Source organism: Dicentrarchus labrax, unplaced genomic scaffold (assembly GCF_905237075.1).
Source record: "Dicentrarchus labrax unplaced genomic scaffold, dlabrax2021, whole genome shotgun sequence".
Classification (NCBI taxonomy): Eukaryota; Metazoa; Chordata; class Actinopteri; family Moronidae; genus Dicentrarchus; species Dicentrarchus labrax.
The window spans coordinates 28,399,659-28,420,381 of NW_026136711.1; the positions used below are offsets into that span (position 1 = coordinate 28,399,659).

Genomic DNA, 20,723 nt, shown 5'->3' on the forward strand with positions numbered 1-20,723 from the left:
CTCTCCCCATCTGTCTCTCGCGCTCTCTTTCCATCATCTTTCTCCTCAGTCAGGGCAAATCTGACAGCAGCTTCTCTTCCTGATAACAAATGATGAGCACTGGTCCTTGTGGATGACTGACGGGTCACGGAGACCCGACTTGGCCTTTTACCTGATCGTTAACGCCAGAGTAACAGGGGTACAGGCGGCCAATTACGGAGGAGGTTCAATCAATAGCCCTTCACTTTGCCTCCCTCTGTTGGAACCTCTTATCCTTGCCCTGACTGCCTTACTGACTGGCTGACTACCCGTTTGGGAATGTGTGAGGTGATTGCAAGCAGCTTGAAAGCCTGCATAATTACGTTCCGCCTGCAGCTGTACCCAGATAACACCAGTGATGGACGCAGTGAGCACCCCTGCATAGGTGGGTGCTAAAGTCTACCACTCCCTGTGTAGGCATAGTCAAATGGTGCTGTGTGTGTCTTTTTCACCCAAATTCTATCTAAATTTTATATCATCTCACTTGTTTATCCAGGCTTTTTCCTGTAAGTAGCCTCTGCTGTGCACTAAAAAAGGATGATGTGACATGAGCATCTGGAAGTACATAATGGAATTTGCCTTTTTTCTGTCATGCTGTATGACTGGGTGAGATGGAGAAGAGAGGACTTGAAGTGTCTCTTCTCTTCTCTTTTTTTCTCTTCTCTTCTCTTCTCTTCTCCCATTCTCCCTCTCCTGTACGAGTGCATTAGAGACTTCTGCTGACTTGAATCAATGCTGCCCCCCCTTGTCCTATCATCAAAGTAAGATGTAAATGAATTAAAGCCATCTGCTAATAAGCAGGGGCTTGAGGAGGCTCTTTGTTTGAATATCCCATGTTAGCCTAAAAATTTGGCATTGCTCCTGCAGAAGAGGATCGACTCTATGTCATCCTTTTACATTCTAGTCATTCTTTGCAGAAAGGACTGTGATTTGGGGCTCTCAGTGCTTGTTCCTTGCCTCTGATGGTGGTGTCCTTTCTGCACTGGCAAGATCAGAGTGCCTCTGTGCAATTCTAATCAGTGCAGTGGGGAGAGAGGCGGGGGTGAGGTGGGGTAAGGTTAGGGAGAGACAGACAGAGAAGAGCGAGTATGTGTGCATTTGTATGAGAAAGAAAGGGGGGCAAGATAGAAGGGGAAAGGGGAAGAGAGACAGATGAAGAGAGAGAAAGTGTCTGTGTGTTTGAGAACGAGAGGCAGGGGGGGAGCAAGACGGAGTGAGGGAGAGTGCAAGCCAGAAAGGGAGAGAGACAGAGAGAGAGGCAGAGGGAGGGGAATTGATATAGTGGGAGAGTGAGGGAGAGAGAGAGGTGGTTACGTGGAGCAGCACCCCACTTCATCAGGCAGCATACGGCAGCCCTGCAGTGCGATCACACAGTGTGGGAATGGGGCTATGAGATCGAGAGCGAGAGAAAGAAAGCAGAGAGAGACGAGAGCGAGGAGGGGGGGAGTTAAAAAGAAGAGCTTGAGGGATTTGCTTGGATGAGAAGGGGGAATGATCACTGAGTCTGTTGCCTGTCGTGGATGTTTGCAAGGACGTGGCAGCAGTGGCTGAGGTTGAGGCAGATCTGTGATCTCCTGTGCAGAAGTAGCCGGCGTCAGGACGTTATGCCCTGTGAGCAGTGAGGGGTAGCGTGTGTGAGCCAGGAGCAGCTGCTGTGACTGCATCTGCGCTGCCTGCATGTCTCAGACAGGCAGGGGATGCAGCAAACCTCTGCCCTGAGCACAGAGGCTGCTAGCTGTACCCAGCAAGGAGAAGAACCAGGTGGGCTGGGGCGGGAGTGGGGGGGCGCCTGCCTCAGGAAGGAGCTAGCTTAACCTGCACTGTGGTCCTGCAGTGATCCTCGCTTCAGAGTCAAAAGGCTCACCTGCCGTCTGTAGGATATGAACCTGGATTTACTGCTTTGAGAGATGAGAAGCACGTTCTCTGGCGGAGCCGCACAGCCAGCAGCCTGCTGAAGAGTGTGAATGCTGGGCAGCACAGGGAGCACTGGCACCACCAAGGACACTGAGCCTTTTTGCACTGGCAGACAGCTTACCTGGAGCTTTATCAAGGAATCTTTACTTGGATTTGATTATGAATTGAGGAGTTTTGGAATCAGCACACTGTGGAAATCCTAAGCCAACATTTATTTTTTTGATGTAGGATTTACAATATATCTACCTGACCATACTCCTTGTGGCTCTGGAGTAAAGACGAAAAAGAATTATTTAAGCAAATGTGTATTCCTTGATCAAAAATAACATGAGTACCTCAACAGTACTTTAGAATGCTGCTACCTTCATTGTATGAGCCGTGTCCTAGCTCTCAAAGAGGTTGACCAATGAAGCCATGGGACTCAGCCAGAGCTTTACAAGTATGTGGTGAAGACAAATTCATTTTGGGGGAACTGAATATTTCTGTGTTACTCCCTGATGGAGTTATTTCTGATTTTAGAATATTACGGGGATAGTTTTAACAGAGTAAATAATGTGTGATGTATGAAAATGTCTGATTTAGTGATAAATATTTCCATTTTCCCTCAGCTTGAAAATTATTTAGCCTCTTGACGTGTAGTATTTAGTATTATTATGTTTTCAGACTAGCCAGGCACTAGTTTTTACACTCGCTCATCTGATCACTAAAGGAATGTTTAGTGAACCCTGTTTGTTGGAAGATGCCGTAGTGGCTCAGTCCAACATAACTAACAATACCAAGCTTCAGATGGGCTTCCTTCCCTGCACTACCTCCACCCTCGCCTGACATTTCCAGTCAGTCACACTAGCACCAGTGGGTGTATATTAGCCTAGTCAGTCCCCTGCAGGGCTTGAGCTGGGCCTGCAGCACTTCCTACCCTCCTTCTGTGTTTGAGTTAGCTGGGCCCCCGCCTTTACCTTGGGAGCCCCTCACCCCCGGCCTGGACCCTGTCTCCCCCCCACCCCGCCTGGTGCTGCTGCACTCGGCTCTGCCTCTGCTGGCCGAGGATGATGTGGCAATGCCATGTGTCGTCCTCTGAGTGCCGCTGCTACCGGCTGAACGGCTTCTCACTGCTGAAGCGCTTCCCTCTCTCGGCAGATGGGGCCTGTGGTAAAGCCCTGGACCAGCCGGTTGGAGAGTGGCTGGAGCACGTGGGGCTGCCGCAGTACGAGAGCAAGTTTCTGCTCAATGGCTTCGATGACCTACGATTCATGGTGAGTCACCTGCAGCACGTCATCTCAAGGGTCGGTTCCACTTTACATCACTCTGTCTCTCCCTGTGTCAACCTAGCTGCATTTGTCTTTTTATGTCACCACTCTGCTCGTCTCCCAGTAACTCCACTCACTCCCTCCTCTCTCCTTTTCACCCCTGCACCCTTTCTCCCCCCCCTTTCCCCTCTCCCCTTCATAACTCCCTTTCACCTCTGTGCAATGCATGACCCTGCTAAGATTTATGGCCCCACACTGAATCCCTTTAAAGAATATGGGCTGTCACCAATGGCAAGACAAATGACAACCAAAACCTATTAACTTTTCCCAGCATTCCCACTCGTGTTATCTCATTTACTGTACAATTCTAAAGCCAACTCCTCCCCCCTTAATTGAATCTTCTGATTTACAGTCACTGAACTTGACCCCTGTGTAGATAGACTTGGACAAACCTCAGTCTAAACACACTATAGTTTATTCTAAATACACTTTGCATGGTTGTTGGCCAAATTTCACTAAATCCTCTACCCATTATGCTCTGCTTGTGGTACTTACGAGTCGGTCTTGCAGTAGCGGCACAATGTATGATTACACTGCAGTAGCATGCTCTAATGCTATATTTATATACTGTATACTCCTGGTTTTAGATTTTAATAACACATTTTTGCATGCAGACATTTATTTTGGTTACAAATGTATTATTTTACCAGTAAGTAAATGACAAAAGCTATAGGATTTATCTACTGTGATGGTTTAAAAAAACACAATCAGACAGATGGTGTTTCTGGAAAGCATTGACACATTTTGTCTCTCTGTGTTTTGCATTTTTTAACCGCTTTTGTCAGATTACATATTGATAAGTTCATTTAACTGCAGCTCAAAAGACGTTCACTGTCTGGCTAAAAGCGTTATTGTGTTACACATAAAGAACACTGCAAAGGAACTCCATATTGCATTTGGCGACGGTTGTAGAAAACACCATTACGTTTTCAGTTCCCTGGTCATGTTACTCTGGAAAACATGGCTCTACACTGTAAATAACTAGGCCCGAAGGGTAAACGTGGACGTTTCTCATGCCACAGAGCAGCATTAGCACTATGGGCTATATGTTACATCAGTTTGTCACAGCTGAGCTCAGTTAAGTGAGACCAGTAAGCTCAGAGGAAAAGTGGTTGTATTCACAAAGTGTTCCAGCTGAGGTCTGCTGCTCTCTGGTCTGTTTTTCTTTCTGGTAAGGCATGAGATCACAACATAATGGGAGTCCTTATGAACGTGTGATTACTCCTACTATGAGGTGCTGTGCAGATACAAGCTTTAAGCTCAGATTTGTGTTTGTTCATGAGGTGACAACAAATCTGAAGTAGTATGTGCAGTCAAAAAATATAGCCAGAGTAAAAGGAATAGAGTAGGTGTGTGTGATATGGGTTACAACTAGACCGATAAATCGTCCGGGCTGATATGTCAGCAGGTGTATTGCGGTTATGTTGGTGTTCCGTATATGGCGGATAATGAGTAACTAGACATTGCAGCACAGAAATATATGTTTGAGGCTATTTAGATTGCATAATTAGCCATTACAGAAAAAAAACTAACCATAAAATGTCTGGCTCAGTACATTTTGTGGTCACAGTTTCTTGAGAAAACTAATTTAAAGGATGCGTATGTAGGTATTTTTAGGATATTTTATGCTTTTATTTGTAAGTAGACATTCGAGAGGTGACTGGAAATCACAGGAGATGGCTAGGTAGGAAATGGCATTCTACAAAGGTCACAGACTAGAATCGAATTATAAATGGTATGTATCGAACCATCCTTATCTGCATGTGCAATATAATATTGCAATAATGATAAACATCCTGATATGATATATTAGATTCAATTTGAATGCTGTATTTTTTTTTTTTTTTTTACTGTTCTAGTAAAATACCTGAAAAATAAAGCTCTTAATTAAATTGATGCAAAAATCCTATAAATCCAATATAGCTATAAATCAGTTCTACTTATTGATTTTCAACATTAGCTGCAATAGCCTAGTGCAACCAAAGAGAGATATTAAAGAATGAGTTTTAAATTTTTACTTGCAGACAAATCTTTCTATAATTCTCACAGTGTATATCATTATGTAACACTAGTGTATTGATATTAAGGTGGTAGTAAAAAGGAAGCAAGAAACCTTCTTGTTTTATTGAGTTGGAAGATTCCAAAATGTTCAAGATTTCCGGGATATAATGTGATGAGGACTACGGGTCATTAGTCATTCTGATGTTCATTTTCATGCCACGACTAATGTGTCTGCTGGACTTGATGCATCAAGGAGATAAATCATTAGCTTCACAAGGCAAATTACCCATGGATATTTACAAGGAAGTGAGGTTGCAAACAAGGGAAAGGTCAGAGTAGTCAGGCAGACATTGTGAATGTTTAATATTGTGCCCTTTTAGATTCTGCCAGACTTGCTTCAGATGTGATCAATCTAACTGAATTTGAATGTCAGGATTTGTTTGTGGGATTCGTTGTCAGTCAAAGAAATTCCACCTAATTTCTGTTTTTTAGACTACGGTTATGGTTCATTGCTCAGATGTCCAAACTAATGTGGCAGTGAGGCAAAATGTCTAGTGCGAAACATCTTAGAAGTTCCCCATCATGCATTTACGTTGCATCTTAACTGCATTAATATTGCATCAGACTCTGCAGCCCCCTCTTTCTCAAATGTTATAATGTAGAGCTGAACATACATATTGTAACACATAAATTGAGTCTTCTTTCTTTGCCAGATTATTGTTACGCCTGCCGACTCTTGAAAAAGTAACAAAATTGGATTTTTCAAAACAATTCCTCTGTGGTGCATAGAAATAGAGCAATTCTAATTCACTGTTGCATTAACTGAGTGCATTTAGTGAGATGAAGGACTCCTACCATGGCTACATCTGCAAGTCGTATCAGATTAAATCAAACTACCATAGCTCATAAGCTATGTAAGAACTGAACCATACATTCCCGTCACATGTTTTAAATGCAGCATGAAATAATAAGTTTGCCAAGTCTCCCGGGGCATCATCAAACTTCAAACTGTGTTAATAAAAGTGGAGAATCTATTTTGGGCCTCCCTTACATCAGACCCCGCTTCATTTTGACCTTTATTCTTGCGATCAGTGAGTAATCTCCAAACTGCATCCTGATACAAGCCTGTGAATACTGCTGCATTGTGCTCTGAAACCAATCCAGTAAGAGCAGATTGACTAAAGACTACAGAACATTTTAACATTCTTGGCCAGGAAGAATCAATCTGCAGCAGTCCACAGGGAAAAACGCTTAGCTCCACATTTTCAAGGTTCCCCGTGTATCTTTATTCCTGCCTATAAACCGGAATAAGATGACAAAGCAGCTGGAGCCGCAAATATGAACAGCTACATGAAATAGACAAGAATCTGCTTGTCAGTCAAGATTTCAGGAGGTGGAAAACGATTATTGTTCATTGTTTCTACATCCTAAACTGAGGAATTGTTACAAACTGTAGTGAAATATTCTCGTTTCCTCTTGGACTGTTTAGTGTCCCTCAATGAAACACAGCAGCAAAGAGATCCTGTAGATGCTGCTGCAGTTATGAAGGCTTTGTTCCCTCTGAGTCGCACCCGATCAGATTGATTACTCTTGGCATGCACAATTTATTTGACTTCATTGTCCTCCCACTCTGCTGTTACTGCTTGTGTCAGAGATGTGCATATTCTGTGTGTGTGTGCGCATGTGTGTGTATGTCATGAGCAAGTATGTGTTTGCACAGCTACAATTTTGCCCCACTAGATACAGTGTAGAACAAGTCATGTTACTTTTACTGACCTATGTTCTTATAAAGCTATTTTTCACATGTCAGTATAGTGTATTTTATGTATAATTGTATGGCTGTGTGTGTGTCTGTGTGTGTGGTCTTTAAGTGCATTCATAAGTAACACTAATATACCGTATAATGGATTACTGATTTATGTTCATGTTTTGTGCTATTGTATGTCCATATTGTGTATTGTCTCTGTGCATGTGTATGTGCTTGTGTGTTTGTTTGCTTGCATGTGTGTATGAGTATGGCTGTGTGTGCGCGCCTGTGTGTGAATGTGTTTATTTGTGTGTATCTCTTGCGTTTGTGCACATGTAGGGAAGTAACGTGATGGAGGACCAGGATCTCAGAGACATTGGGATCACTGACCCAGGACACAGAAAGAAAATCCTCCATGCGGCACGCAGCTTGCCCAAGGTACTTAACATCATAACTTAACCTCAGTACCGACGAAAGACAGCGACTAATAGTGTCTCCGAATAAAATGTCAAAATATCAAAATATCAGTGTGTTGATAAAAAATAGTAGATAAGCAAAAACTTTCCAATCAAAATTATAAAAAATTTTATCAGAGATAGACACACTAAAGATTTAGGGGCAAATAAGTCAAAAGTTCATGATGGTAATAGTATTAACTTATTAAAAATTGAACTGAACTATGCATTGCTTTTTATTACAAACTCTAATTTTAAGTAGTAACCTGAAATGCATTACATGAGGATTTCATTAAGGAAAATGCTGCACATGGGTTGTAAGTTGGAAAAATCTGGCAAAGTAAGGAAAACCCTTATTCATTCAAAGAAAAAATGTGTCCAAGCATGTGAATGTGTCGCAGTCACAGTCATGCTGGGGGTTATGTAAGGCTATACACAGGCACAGTGTTGCTTTAAGGTAAATGCTAACATACTCTCAGAAACAATACTAACATGCTGATGTTAAGCAGTATAATGTTCACCATCTCAGGTTAGCCTGTTAGCATATTTGCATGCAGCCAAATTTTGATCTCATGAGGAATCCAGATGAAAAGTCAGGGGGTCATAAAAGTTATTGGAATGTATCCTGGTGGTTGTCAACATATTACTCAGATTACCAAATTAATTAAAGTAATCAACCAGCTGGTGGTGCTACATGAAAAGTCATCCTGTGGGGACCAGACCTCTGACTGACTGACATTTCTGTCCCTTGAGCCACATGGCTGGGATGGATATATTGTACAAAGTAACAGCACTTGCTCACTTACACATGTCTTTCCCTTCACTGTAGGTTAAGGCACTGGGCTGTGATGGCAGCACATCTCTTGCCTCCTGGCTGGATGGCCTCGGCCTGCATGAATATCTGCCCAACTTTCTTTCAAGTGGCTACCGCACACTGGAGTGTGTTAAGAACCTGTGGGAACTGGAGATTGTCAATGTAAGAAGCCTTCTTTTAACATATTTATCAAGTGCAATTGAGATTTTGGCCGCTTTCAGATGACGGGTGAGCAGGACATTGATGAAGCTGACGTTGTCTTTGACAAAGACCCAAAGAGTGTTGATGGCCTTGAGACATTCTGGATCAGTTCTCACAGAATCAAAAGATTTATGGATCGTGTGGTGGTTTGAGGTTAAGAAGCACTTTAAAATGCAATGCTGAAATAACAAAAGTGCTCGATGGTGGAAGCATTTGCATAAAACTACAGCAGAAACATCACTGAGTAATTAGTAGATAACTAACAGATAAAATGTAAATTATGGAGCAATATGGTGGCTGATGACAGGGAAGTATATGATTTGGTTTAATCTTTATGGAAATATTGTAACATTGTATGATAATTTATTATTACAAAGCAGGACTAATTTCTTTTGGGCTCAAAGAGAAACACATGTAGTAGTTTGGTTGAACATGTGTGCAGATGCTGATTTGTCTCTGTTTGTGCAGATGTGTGTGTGTTGAGACTAAAGCAGTGGTTTCCTCAAGGGTTCCTAAAATAAATCTGAGGGTTTGCATGATGATTAACGGAATAGAAAAGAAGAAAAAAAACATATTGTCTTCTACAAAATTACTTCCTGACTTTCCCTTAATCTTTAATTTATTGTGAAATACTGGATTTTTCATATGAACCAAAGAAGGTTCGCAATTAGCCATTGTTTTAAGTTACAGGGATGTTATATCCATCCTTTTGATTTGCTGTATTGATCATAGTGGGGGGGGGGTTTGTATTGTAAACGAGTTGATTGACTGCAGATCTCATTGGACTTAGAACTTCCAACTGAATTTGCCAAAACACTGCTAAACACCACAGCAATGCTAACATTTTCTGTCCTTGTCCTTGATACAGTAGCAATAACTAATCATGTAGACATTGTTTATGTCATGACAGACAGGCCGACAATCCGCACAGATAATCTGATATGGTTGATATTTACTCACAGAAGGCAGTGTGGGAGCAGAGGATGAGCATGTTTTCGGCGATCATATTTTTCGCACTTATCACAGCACTTCTATGTGTGGCTAGTTGTGATAAACACAATGACAGCGGGGGCAAAATGGCAGAAACCCGCAACAGCTGCAGTAGTAGTAGCAGCAGCAGCAGCAGCAGCAGCAGCAGGAAGGCAGCAGCCAAACATACTGTACCAAACATACTGTATGCAGTGTGTGAGGGATTGTGTCCAGCAGACTGCGATGCAGTACAGAAAGATGGGTGTGAGAGCAGGGCACATTACTTTCAGTGTGCAGAGTAGCAGAACTGCCTCTGAGCATCTTGGCAGAATTCGCTTTGCCCATTACATTTCCTACATCCTCTTCAGAATCTTACAGCAAATAGTATCAACCCTCATTTTGATCTACAAGCTGGTTTGAATTCCCATACAATCCTAAGGCTCTTTTTCACTATTTAAATTTTCCTCTTATTTCACACACCTCATGCACACTGGTCTCACTGGGATTCTGTACATGAGAATAATGACAACATCACCAGAAATCCAGAGGACAGACCAGTTGCCTCTTCTGCCTCCGACTCTCACTGAATAAATAATTGAAGGCTTTAGACAAAGAACCGTATGAGCCTGTTACGGAGTATTTTGTACCAGCAACATAATTGCAAATGTAACATTAATCACTCGACATCCACCTTTACTGGATGAGCATGAATGTTAATAGCCAATTATGCAAATATAAAGTATTAAGATAATGAGTTTTGACTACATAAAATTAACCTATGGTTCCTCCTCAGAGGGTTTTAGCAACACAAGCTGGTATATATATTGCGTTTGTAAAAGGTTTAAAGGGACATAGATACTATGGATAGACGTGTGTCAGGTGAACTTGCTGTGTTAAGATACTGTAAATTAAAAACATGTATTTTAATTGTGACAAATGAAGTGGATCTATGTATTACAGTTGTTTGAAAATCACTTGTTTGTTTGCATATTACTTGTTATCGTCCCAAAAATCACCAAATTTTCCTCTGTTATTTTAGCACTATGTCCAAAAATGGATCTTGAATTATAGAGTGTCCCGGGAAGGAGACAGTGCTGTACTTTAAGCTTACGGCAAAACAGATTGAGGCTGAATTATTGACGAGAGTCATTTCTGTTTGCCTGTGGATGCCTGCCAGTGAATGGTGCATGCCACTAACTCTGTGTCAGTGTATTTTGGATACATCTCTATTAGCTTAGCCTAGATACATTTTTGTGTTTGAGATATTGATGTGACAATGCACTCCTTATATTGTGCCCTGATGCTGTCTTCTCTAGGTTATTAAGATTGGTGCCCTGGGCCACAGGAAGAGGATCATTGCCTCTCTAGCAGAGAGACCCTACGAGGAGGCGCCGACTAAGTCCCGTCGTCTGTCCCCAATTATGGTAAGACTGGTGAAACTGATACAGTTCAAATATTATAGGCACTTCCCTGCTGGCTCTTCATTAGGTGGCTCTGATTTGATGTCTGCTCCACAAAAATACAACACATAGAACAAGAAAGATGTTTTCTAAAGCACCAAAAGTGTTGAGACTGTAGCATTGTTAGTGGTACTATTTAACCGCCGTCCTATTTAACCGTCTAATTTGCTAAATATATTGGGTATGCTTAAATATGCCCAATTAGCAAGGTAGTTCTGCATATGCCCTCAATGTAACCCATAATTAGTGTCAGTGATGTCTATAAAAGATACGTAATGCGTTTTTTAATTTAAAATGGGTTCACATTTGTTTGTATTTGTTGTTGTAGTGCTCGAGATAGATGATTACACCCAGTTATTGAGCAACAATAAAAACAGAGCTCAAGATGGAAGTTAAACAACGTTGCATGGCAAGCTTTATTTCTATGCCAACATTATTTTGTGAGAAAATGGATCCTCTTCCTTTTTTTCAGCTGCGGATATCTAATTTTGGAATGAGATTCTTCAATATCATTATGTTCACAACAGTTAAATACTCAGGGCTGATTTCCCAGGCAGATTAAACTGGGCTAAAAAGAATTGAGAATCTCCATGGAAGAGGCTCTTTTGTTGCGGATTAAGCTTGGATGTAGATCTGGGAAACCAGCCCATGTAGGCAGTGCTGTCAAATCATTAATCTGTGCTGTGCTGTGCTGTGCTGTGTGTGTGTGTGTGTGTGTGTGTGTGTGTGTGTGTGTATGGCAGTTTCATGACCTCCTGTCCCAGACCACATCTCCACTCAGTCAAATGGACCCCTACACCAGTCGCTCCATGGACATGCTCCTGCCCTTGACAGAGTCAGACCGGAGGCGGAGAGGAGTTGAACAAGACTGTAGTGTTTCTCTGCGTTCATATAGTGAGAGGCCGCGCTCTGTAGTGAGTTCCACCTTCTTTCGCTTTTATCGTCTTCTGGGAAACCGTCATACTTTTAGCTGAAAAATAGAGGAGGAGGCTGAACAAAGTTAGATGTGTTGGGGTGTCTTGTCACATGTTGCAGGAGTTGTAGTCAGATGCAGAGCTGCTCTGGATGTAAAACTAAACTTACTGGTTGAGTTCAGTCTTAGTGGGCACAACAACATTGGACTGTAACCAGGGAAAATGGCAAAGGAGTAATTTGGGTTCAGGAATATGTTTACAACACATATAGTACAGTGAGATAATAAGAATTTGTCTACTATCAGAAAATCACTTATATCATTCATACCATAGTTTATCTCTTTAATATCTCTGGATGGACTAGACCATTGAGGACAATGTTGGAAATCAATGAGCTGGACTACTTTATGGAACGATTGGTCTTTCATTTTTGCGTCAACTTGATGAAGTACTTTGATTTTTCAAGAATTTAATTTGCTGGATTAGCCAAAAAGACACATTCCTGTCTGATATTTTATCCATTTATCTACAATTTCTCAATTGATTTTCCAGAAATTCTATTATATTTTATGTGATATACTCCAGTTGACAGTTTATTAGGTGCATCTAACTAAAACTAATGCAGCGTAATGCAATAGTCCTGCAATAAATCCTATAATGTTCAGTTTTAAAACTGTATTGTGTTACCCAGAAAGGTGTTTCTGTTATTTAACCTGATGGGTTAGACACAAAATTGCACCACAAACTACTTCCTCCAAAATGACCATGCAATTGACAGTTTCAACAAAAACTGAACATTATAACCTTCATGAAGGTAGGATTTATTGTAGGACTGTCGTATTAGGCTGATTAGTTTTAGCTAGGTGTACATAATAAAATAAATGAAACCCTCCCCCCCCCTTTCCTGTCACTCAGCTGTCACTATCAATTAAAGGCGATAAAAGCCCCCAAAAAATTATATTAAAAAGTATTATATGATGCAGAGGGGAACTAATATTATAAAGCCAAGCACTGCTGCTTCTGGCTGAAAAACTGTAATCTATTTACATATATCAAGTTTAGCTACTTAGCTTACCTAAAGCTCTATTAGGGCTGGTTGATATGACTGAATTATCAAGATAATTGTTCCAAAAATGATACATACCACAATGAAACTGATGTTCACGGCGATAAACTGTCCCAAGGTTTTGTATATGAGTTGTTTTATATCAGAAAAAACTCTTTAAACTTTAAAAATGTAGAACAAAAACTTAAATGACTATTTTATTTATTTCTTGTTAGTTTTTAATTAAAACTTGCATAGAATCATTAATTTGGATGAATATAATTTCACAGAAAGTTTAAACACGACAGTAGTGATTTATTTCCCTGCCCTGTCTTCCATTTTTCATAAAACAGCTGTTCGCGTAATCTCCTTAGCTACCGTCACACACTAAATCTCTATCATGAATACTATAAACATCAACTCCAAATGTACCTCTTAGCCAACTTTTACTAGAAGCTCTGTGATCTTTATCATTTGTCTCCAGAGTAGCTCTGAATATTATAAATATTTGAATAACTAAAAATCTTCATTCACTGACATATTCAGTTCTATCTGCTTCCCAGAATTTCTTGGATTTCTCTTTAAGAGGATGAACAAAGAATAACTCGGTGATCAAATGTTACCATTTGCTAAAGGTCAAACTATGACACACACAAACAATCGAGATGGCTCGCCTGGTTTCTGACTCACTGAGCCCAAAGAGAAAAACACACATACGGGAAATGTTGCATGACTACACTACTCAGGATCCATGATATGTAAAATCAATACTTATCATTTTCCTAAACGCTTTGTGGATTTTGTCATTAGTATATTTCACTCTGACAAGAGATTTATGAAAGAGCACAGCCCACATTGACCTAAAGGCCCATCCCAGTGCATGAATATTTATGAGCTTACTAGCAGATCAGAAACGACTTGTATTAAAGTGCTGACCGAGCAGACTTCCGTTGCCTCCACACTAATGTACAGCAGTCAGACTTTGTTTATTTCACCACCTTGACTGAGATGCACAAAATTGTACTTGAAGTTGATGTGGCTACAGGTTTAAACAGTGGAATTATATTATAATACACAAAATACAGTGTCTTACCACTCTTACCACCATTGTCTATACAGACTGAAGTGTACATAGGTAAAGAAAAGAATCCTGTCACTAAAAAGAGGAAGATTTTCACTGCCTCGATAGATGGATTTACTTTGTTTCATGTCACCATTCAGGAGAGACAGAGTGAACGACACAAAGACTCTCGTTTAAACCTCCGGCCGCCGAGCCACTCTGCTACCTACGCCACGGTGTCCGCCTGGCATCACCAGCCTGAGAAACTCATCCTGGACTCCTGCGGGTACGAGGCAACTGTAAGTCACTTTTTACTTCAGCATGGAAGCGGACATACACTTTTACACACAGTGTGGATGACAGAATTTAAGCTGTGCTACTGTTTAGTGTTCACATGAAGCTCGTCAGCACCAATGTTGAAAATGTATTCTGAATTAACCCAACCCTAATTAGTGTTCTAATTCTTTCTCCTAGTACCTAGGATCAATGATAATCAGGGATCTACGAGGGATTGAGTCCACACAAGATGCCTGTGCTAAAATTAGGGCAAGTATTACTGAAAAAGCTTTAACAATATTGTTTTTTCTTGGAATTTTATTTTCACTGAAATGAATTTGCAAAATATCAGACATGAAATAACAGAAGAAGAATACAACTTACAGTTTCTTTTCCCAGTCTGAGGAAGCTACTAGGATAGCTTAATATTTCTGTTATCACATTTATAGTGCATGAACCATTGTGTTTTGTTGTTCGTGCCTCTCACTCTTTATTGTACCCATTGTAGAAATCAAAGGATTCCAGAAAGGGCCCAGTTGTCATACTGTCCATTACCTACAGAGGGGTCAAGTTCATTGATGCAGCCACGAAGGTAATGGGAAAGTATGTTTGTGTGTCTCTGTGTTTATCGATCTGTCAAATGCAAACATTGCAGTTGACTCTCCCAACCTCCATTAGTGGTTGATTTCCAGTTAGCACTCACTTCTTTCCTTTCTCCATTAGACTATAGTTGCAGAGCACGAGATCAGGAACATCTCGTGCGCTGCTCAGGACCCAGATGACCTCTGCACTTTTGCTTATATTACCAAGGACCTGAAGAGTGGCCACCACTTCTGTCATGTCTTCAGCACTGTGGAAGTGGTGAGTAATACAACTCAATCCTGTTAGGCACATGTGAACAAACTAGTCTTGTGTTCAGTCTTTTGCTTGATTTAATAGAAATATGACTCTCCATATAATCGATTGAGGAAACCCTTAAATCTTCTGATAATTCTTAAGCTTTTGCAAATACATCATTGAATAATTTAGAAAAAACGAAGTGCCCTTGGTGGGATGTTGGATACCCTGCAGTTACAACTGCATGCAACATCTTGCGGACATTATTTCCTTGATTGGCTCATCTAATGGATTGATTGAAGTTCCACTCCCGCTACGCATGGCATTTCCATGTACAGGTATAGATTATGTTGTAATTTGTGTCCCAGCTTCTGTAAAGGTCAAAGATAATCTTTTATCTGTGGCAGATGGACCACTGTGGAGTGTCTGTTAATTACAGGGTTCAGTTGTAACTGGACTGTAGTGATCAAAGTTTCCACAATGCCAAAAAGACAATTTTGATCCTTTTGATTTGTATTTAACACGACTGCTCCATGTGCAGAGTGTTGTGTACAAAATGATTTTGCTTTTCTCTGAAAATGTGCGTTAAATAAGAGCCAACAGATAATGACAGAGTAATTATCCTAACAATGTGAAGAGCAGCGCTTTTTGTTGGGCTGTGCAGAGTTTTTTGTGTGATGAAAAACAAATAGTTGAAAACAAGCAATGAAATAAATGTAATCCTAAACAAGTATTGAAACTGATTTAGAAGTCATTCAAAATTATACTTACAGTAGATTTTGATAGTCCAAGCAGCTTTTTTTTTAAATAACTAAATATTAATTCACTTTTGAGAAAACATTAGGCAAATTTAATTTCTTGTCATGCAAGGGTCCATATATTCGCTCTTTCTTTTCACCTTTATTTATTCATACACCTGGTGAATGCCTAGTACAACCACAGTCTGATCTGTGGCACTGAAAGGCTCCACAATTTGGGTTAAGGGCCTTGCTCAAGGGCATCTCATTGGTGGATGAAGGAGGGGCAAGCACTGCCTTTCACTTTCTCCACCCAGATTTATCGTGCTGGTCTCTGGGTTGAACCAAGGATCCGGTCACAAGCTCGCTTCTCTAACCTTTAGGCAGCAGCTGCTCTTAAGGCTGATGTGAAATGGCAGCTGTTAGACTTTTTTGTAATAAGAATCAGCTGATTCAAACACACATTTTTAAAACAATCCTTTCATTCACAGACACAGACCTACGAGATCATCTTAACACTGGGACAGGCATTTGAGGTGGCCTATCAGATGGCAATGCAGTCGAGGGCGAGACACTATGTCCCACCTTCATCTATGGCCTCAGAGGTCGTAGAGACCAAAACCAGCCGTCCTGTGTCTCAGTCATGGAGCAGCATGCGGAGATCAGCAGTGAGTACCACCCTTTAACCCTTCCTGTTGAACGTGTGTATGTGTGTGTGTGTGTGTGTGTGTGTGTGTGTTGGATTTGCTCTACTTGTTAAAAGGACAGAGGGAGAGAAGAAGCACGCCATTGTGCAATCGTAGTTCAGAAAAGGTGCACAGACCTTGTGACCGACTTTCTACCCGCTACTGAATCCCCAATGGGCCACAGTGTGTGTGTGTGTGTGTGTGTGTGTGTGTGTGTGTGTGTGTGTGTGTGTGTGTTTGTGTGTGTTCGTAAGTGATGAGTCATTACTTTGCTAACAATCTCATCTTGCCCACCCCCCCAACTCTGAGTCACTCAGATCAGGGGAGATCTTTTCGTGCATATGCGAGACATGATGAATGAATAGTTTTATTTGTTGCTTACAGGCGGGTATATGATTTCCTCTGGGACTTTTCTGAGGGCTCAGCCCCACTGGTTGGACCCATCCTCTGCTTCCTCACTATTGATTGAGTGTGTTGCGTAAATGTCCACGTATACCCTGAGCTACGCATTGATGCATTGACCTCTCAGGCTGCATATAATGAGCACTCAGTGATCACTGTCACCTGAGAGAGCTGCACAGCCGGGAGCACGCGCACCGTTAGACCACATGCTTATGCAGGGACACAAATCACTTTGTTTTACTACCTGCCTGTAAGGATAATATATGGAGTAATCACAGAGCTGCATAATGAGTCTGGCTGGTTGTTTAAGTTTTAAATGAGAAGGGGGGAGACTCCTATCTGCTGCAATTTGTTTTAATGCTTTTTATTGCTATGTGAATGCTACCTAATCTAGTTGGTTTAGACAGAAACTGTGACAGGTATACAGTTGTTTTTAATTCCTCCCAAATTTTTCCCTTTAAGTTACGGTTGCTTTCTGTCCTGGTACAGCACATTTGCAGTTTATAATGATAACGGTAATTATTTTTTGGGCCGTATTTACCTTTAATGGGCAGATTGACAGCTAAGAAGCAGACAGGAAACATGAGGAGCAAGGGTGGGTAAGACGTGCAACAAAGGTTCCCAGCTGGAATTCAACCGCCAACGTTGTGATTATGTGGCTTGCGTGGTAAACACTTGATTAGGCTACCAAGGCGCTCCTCACTTAGAATTATTTGTAATATTTGAAACAATGGGTCCTTGATTTCAAGACAAAATCAGGCTTCTTATTTCTAGCTGTGGAGAGTCAGTTGTTTTCCAGCTGAAAAGACAATTATTGGTTGCAGATTTCATCAGCTGTGGCTAGCTCGGTAATTAATCTAACGTGAGCTCAATGAGTTTGTTGAAAAGGCTGGCTCTGTCTGACTTCTTAATGTGTCCAGCTGACTTGTTTTAAGACAAAAATACTCTTAAGCGGTCTTGAATATGCACTTCATGGCTGCATACATGATAATGTGTTAAAAGACTGAGACTACAGCTACATACCCCAGAGAAAAATTCAGTTCTTAAATAATCCATGTAACGTTAGACATGGAATTAAAGCACTGTTTTTGTATTGCAGAGTAGAGCTAGTGAACCCTAGAATGATATCCCAATTATGATAAGGAATAATATAAGATCAGACTGTTATATACATAACCCTGTTTGGCTGCTTAGCTTACATACTCGTCAAACAATGCTTTCACCTTTAATGTTAACTTTGGCTGAGGTAGTCCAATAGCCTACACTCTGCAGCTTCCACACAGTGGGAGAATATTACACAGTGGTTGTGAACAGGGCTTTATAATATCTAACCTGTGACTTTCTTAAGTAACGCTGGGTTACTACTGTAGGTAGAAAAGCCATTAGCTGAGTGCGAATGATTGCAGCTTACGTTTGAGAAGATAAACATACTATTTAATAAACTAAATACAGTTTGCTCTTGTGTTTTTGGTTTTAAAAGATAAATCTCCAAATCTCCATCCTTACTACAGCCCCACACACACACACACACACACACACACACACACACACACACACACACACACAAACCACGTCAATGTGTGTAGAAATCCAAAGCTTGACAGACCTGCCGTGCCTGGTTAACTGTTGGTAAGCTACGATTGGACAATCGCTATTCAGGGGAGGGTTTGAATAACATGAACACCAGAAGTAGAAACATTTTGTGAGTAATTTACCTTCTATAGCTCCAAACAAGTGATGACATGGTCCTACTGCTGCTTCTGGATTTCTTCATTGCTCTGTCCCTCTATTCTCTCGTTTTTTTAACATGTCTTTGTTCTTGTCTTCTTGGTCCTCCTGCTTCCCAGGGTGCCCCTCTGCTCGAATGCCGCTGCTGTCACTGTCACACGTGTACTACCCACCGTCCTTCCTTCCTCCCGTTGCACTCTGTTAGCCCTGGAGTCCAGGTCCTTCTCTTTCCTTTCCTCTATACAACCTGTAATCACCACACATCTGCTTACACACCAATCCCTCCCCTCTTTCTTTTTGTTGTTGTTGTTGTTGTTGTTGCGGTGCCGCAGTGCACTTTGTCACCTTCTTTTGTGGTTCTTAATATTACAGCCATAAACGTTACTGTCATCCCTTTACTTTCCCATCTCTCATCTTCATCTTACATTTTAGGGTTTAAGGTGCGATTAGGTCAGAGTCTGTGGTCAAACACATTCAGAGAAGAGAGGGTTTCTTGATTGCGATTTAACTTCTGTATATGAGCTTCCATGAGGACTGTTGGTGTAATTGTGCCAGTGAGGGGTTGTAAATAAGATTGTTGTAAATAAGATTGTTGTAAAGAAGTTGTCTCTGTTGGCTGGTTTTAAGCTCCCCTTCTCAGTTTTTGAATCTATCTTTTTAACACGCGTTGAACTGAAGACGCAGGGAATTTAAACATTTTTTGCCATTTCAAATTCAAATCTAGCTCTAAGCAAATCAGTAGTAATCAGAATATGTGACTGCTTACATTATGACAGTAGCACTCATGTCTGTATGAGCCACTGGTGTAGAGCACATGTTGCTTTTGAACTACTAATCAGTATGTTTTCTTTAACTCCCAGAGGGTTGTAGCTTTGATTTACTGCTGCGGCTATTTCCTGTTTGTATTGTCTGTCAGACATCATCCATGTTGTGGATTGAGCCCTGAGTGTCTGTGATTATAACATGATCACTGGACTGTACCTCTAATCCACATGCACGTGTGTGAGCAGAGGACTTGTCAGTGTGGCGCAATGGCCTCCACTGCCGCCCGTCTCACGCCCTCCTCTCGTCCCTCCTCCCTCCCTCCCCCCGGCAGATCGACCCCCTGGAGATGGACGCAGACATGCAGTCCCTGGGCAGCACCACCTGGCTCTTGGACCAGCGGGAATCCAACAGGCGCCCCGTCAGCACCAAGTACGAGACCACCATATTCTGAGGCCGGATCCCCACAGCCGCCCCTCTGCACCCCCCTCGTACTTTCCTCTCCCCCCTGCATCTGGTTCTTTACTCATCTCTCACACACATACATATATATACATGCGAGCCCCGTGCCTTCTCACTGTGATGGTATAGCATCCCTCAGGGCTGCCTACTCCTGCACCCTCCTTTGCCCTGCCCAGCGACCCACACCAACCTCTGTACCCACCATGACAAACACTCCTGCGGCTCTCCCGTGCCTCCCCAACACCCCTGGCAGCCTCCCTCGCCTGTTGCTGCTGCCGGCGGAGCCCTGGAACGGATGATCCTGGACTGATGTCATTTTACAGTGGCCCTGCTCTCTCAACCAAACTGCCTCTTCCTCCTCATCCTCCTCCTCCTGACAACTTGCATCTGCCTCCAAATCCCAGATAGCTCCCAGAGGTTGCATCTTTATTATTCCTCCTCTTTCAGGCCATTTTTAAAAAAATTGATTCTCCACAGGCAAAACAAGCATGTTGAGTTTTTGTTTTCATCTGTATCTCGACTCCACATTGGCTTGAAGTTTAATTTCCAGAAAGTTTTAAGTTTGTAATATTGAGTAAACTACAAAGTTGTCTGTACTGTAATACCAAAGGGGCCGTTGTGTTAAATTTTTAAAGGAAAAGCTCAACTTTTTTGGAAAATGGGCTTTTTTGCTTTCTTGTGAAAGTTAGATATATAATGCCACTCTCACATCTGTACAGTAAACATGAAGCTGGAACCAGCAGCAGGCCTGGCGTAAAGACTTGGAAAAGCATCTCTAGAGCTCACGAATGAACACGTTCAATCGTTTAAATTTGTTTAATTGCTACAAAAACGACAAATCGGTGCTGCACTATTTGCTGGTCTATGTGACTGCAACCTGCTGAGAGCTCCCTGAGGTTGCACCTTTTTATTATTCTTCCTTTTTAGG

General features: G+C 41.6%; 1 protein-coding gene across 7 annotated transcripts in view; it reads left to right on the top strand.

The window, feature by feature from the left end:
• The window catches only part of anks1ab (ankyrin repeat and sterile alpha motif domain containing 1Ab), a 40,770-nt gene that overhangs the window by 16,959 nt on the left and 3,088 nt on the right, over nucleotides 1-20,723 (top strand). For 2 of the 7 annotated variants that reach the window (XM_051413671.1, XM_051413670.1), the window contains 12 exons: nucleotides 3,070-3,185; nucleotides 7,327-7,425; nucleotides 8,272-8,418; nucleotides 10,743-10,850; nucleotides 11,630-11,800; nucleotides 14,067-14,204; nucleotides 14,380-14,451; nucleotides 14,690-14,773; nucleotides 14,905-15,042; nucleotides 16,247-16,423; nucleotides 18,691-18,789; nucleotides 19,668-19,765. In XM_051413671.1, coding sequence (XP_051269631.1) covers nucleotides 3,070-3,185; nucleotides 7,327-7,425; nucleotides 8,272-8,418; nucleotides 10,743-10,850; nucleotides 11,630-11,800; nucleotides 14,067-14,204; nucleotides 14,380-14,451; nucleotides 14,690-14,773; nucleotides 14,905-15,042; nucleotides 16,247-16,423; nucleotides 18,691-18,789; nucleotides 19,668-19,765 — 1,447 coding nt within the window. Of the gene's footprint in view, nucleotides 1-1,250; nucleotides 2,372-3,069; nucleotides 3,186-7,326; nucleotides 7,426-8,271; nucleotides 8,419-10,742; nucleotides 10,851-11,629; nucleotides 11,801-14,066; nucleotides 14,205-14,379; nucleotides 14,452-14,689; nucleotides 14,774-14,904; nucleotides 15,043-16,246; nucleotides 16,424-18,690; nucleotides 18,790-19,667; nucleotides 20,213-20,723 lie in introns of those variants that run through there. The other 5 variants (XM_051413675.1, XR_007886352.1, XM_051413672.1 and 2 more) reach the window with 5 other exon arrangements.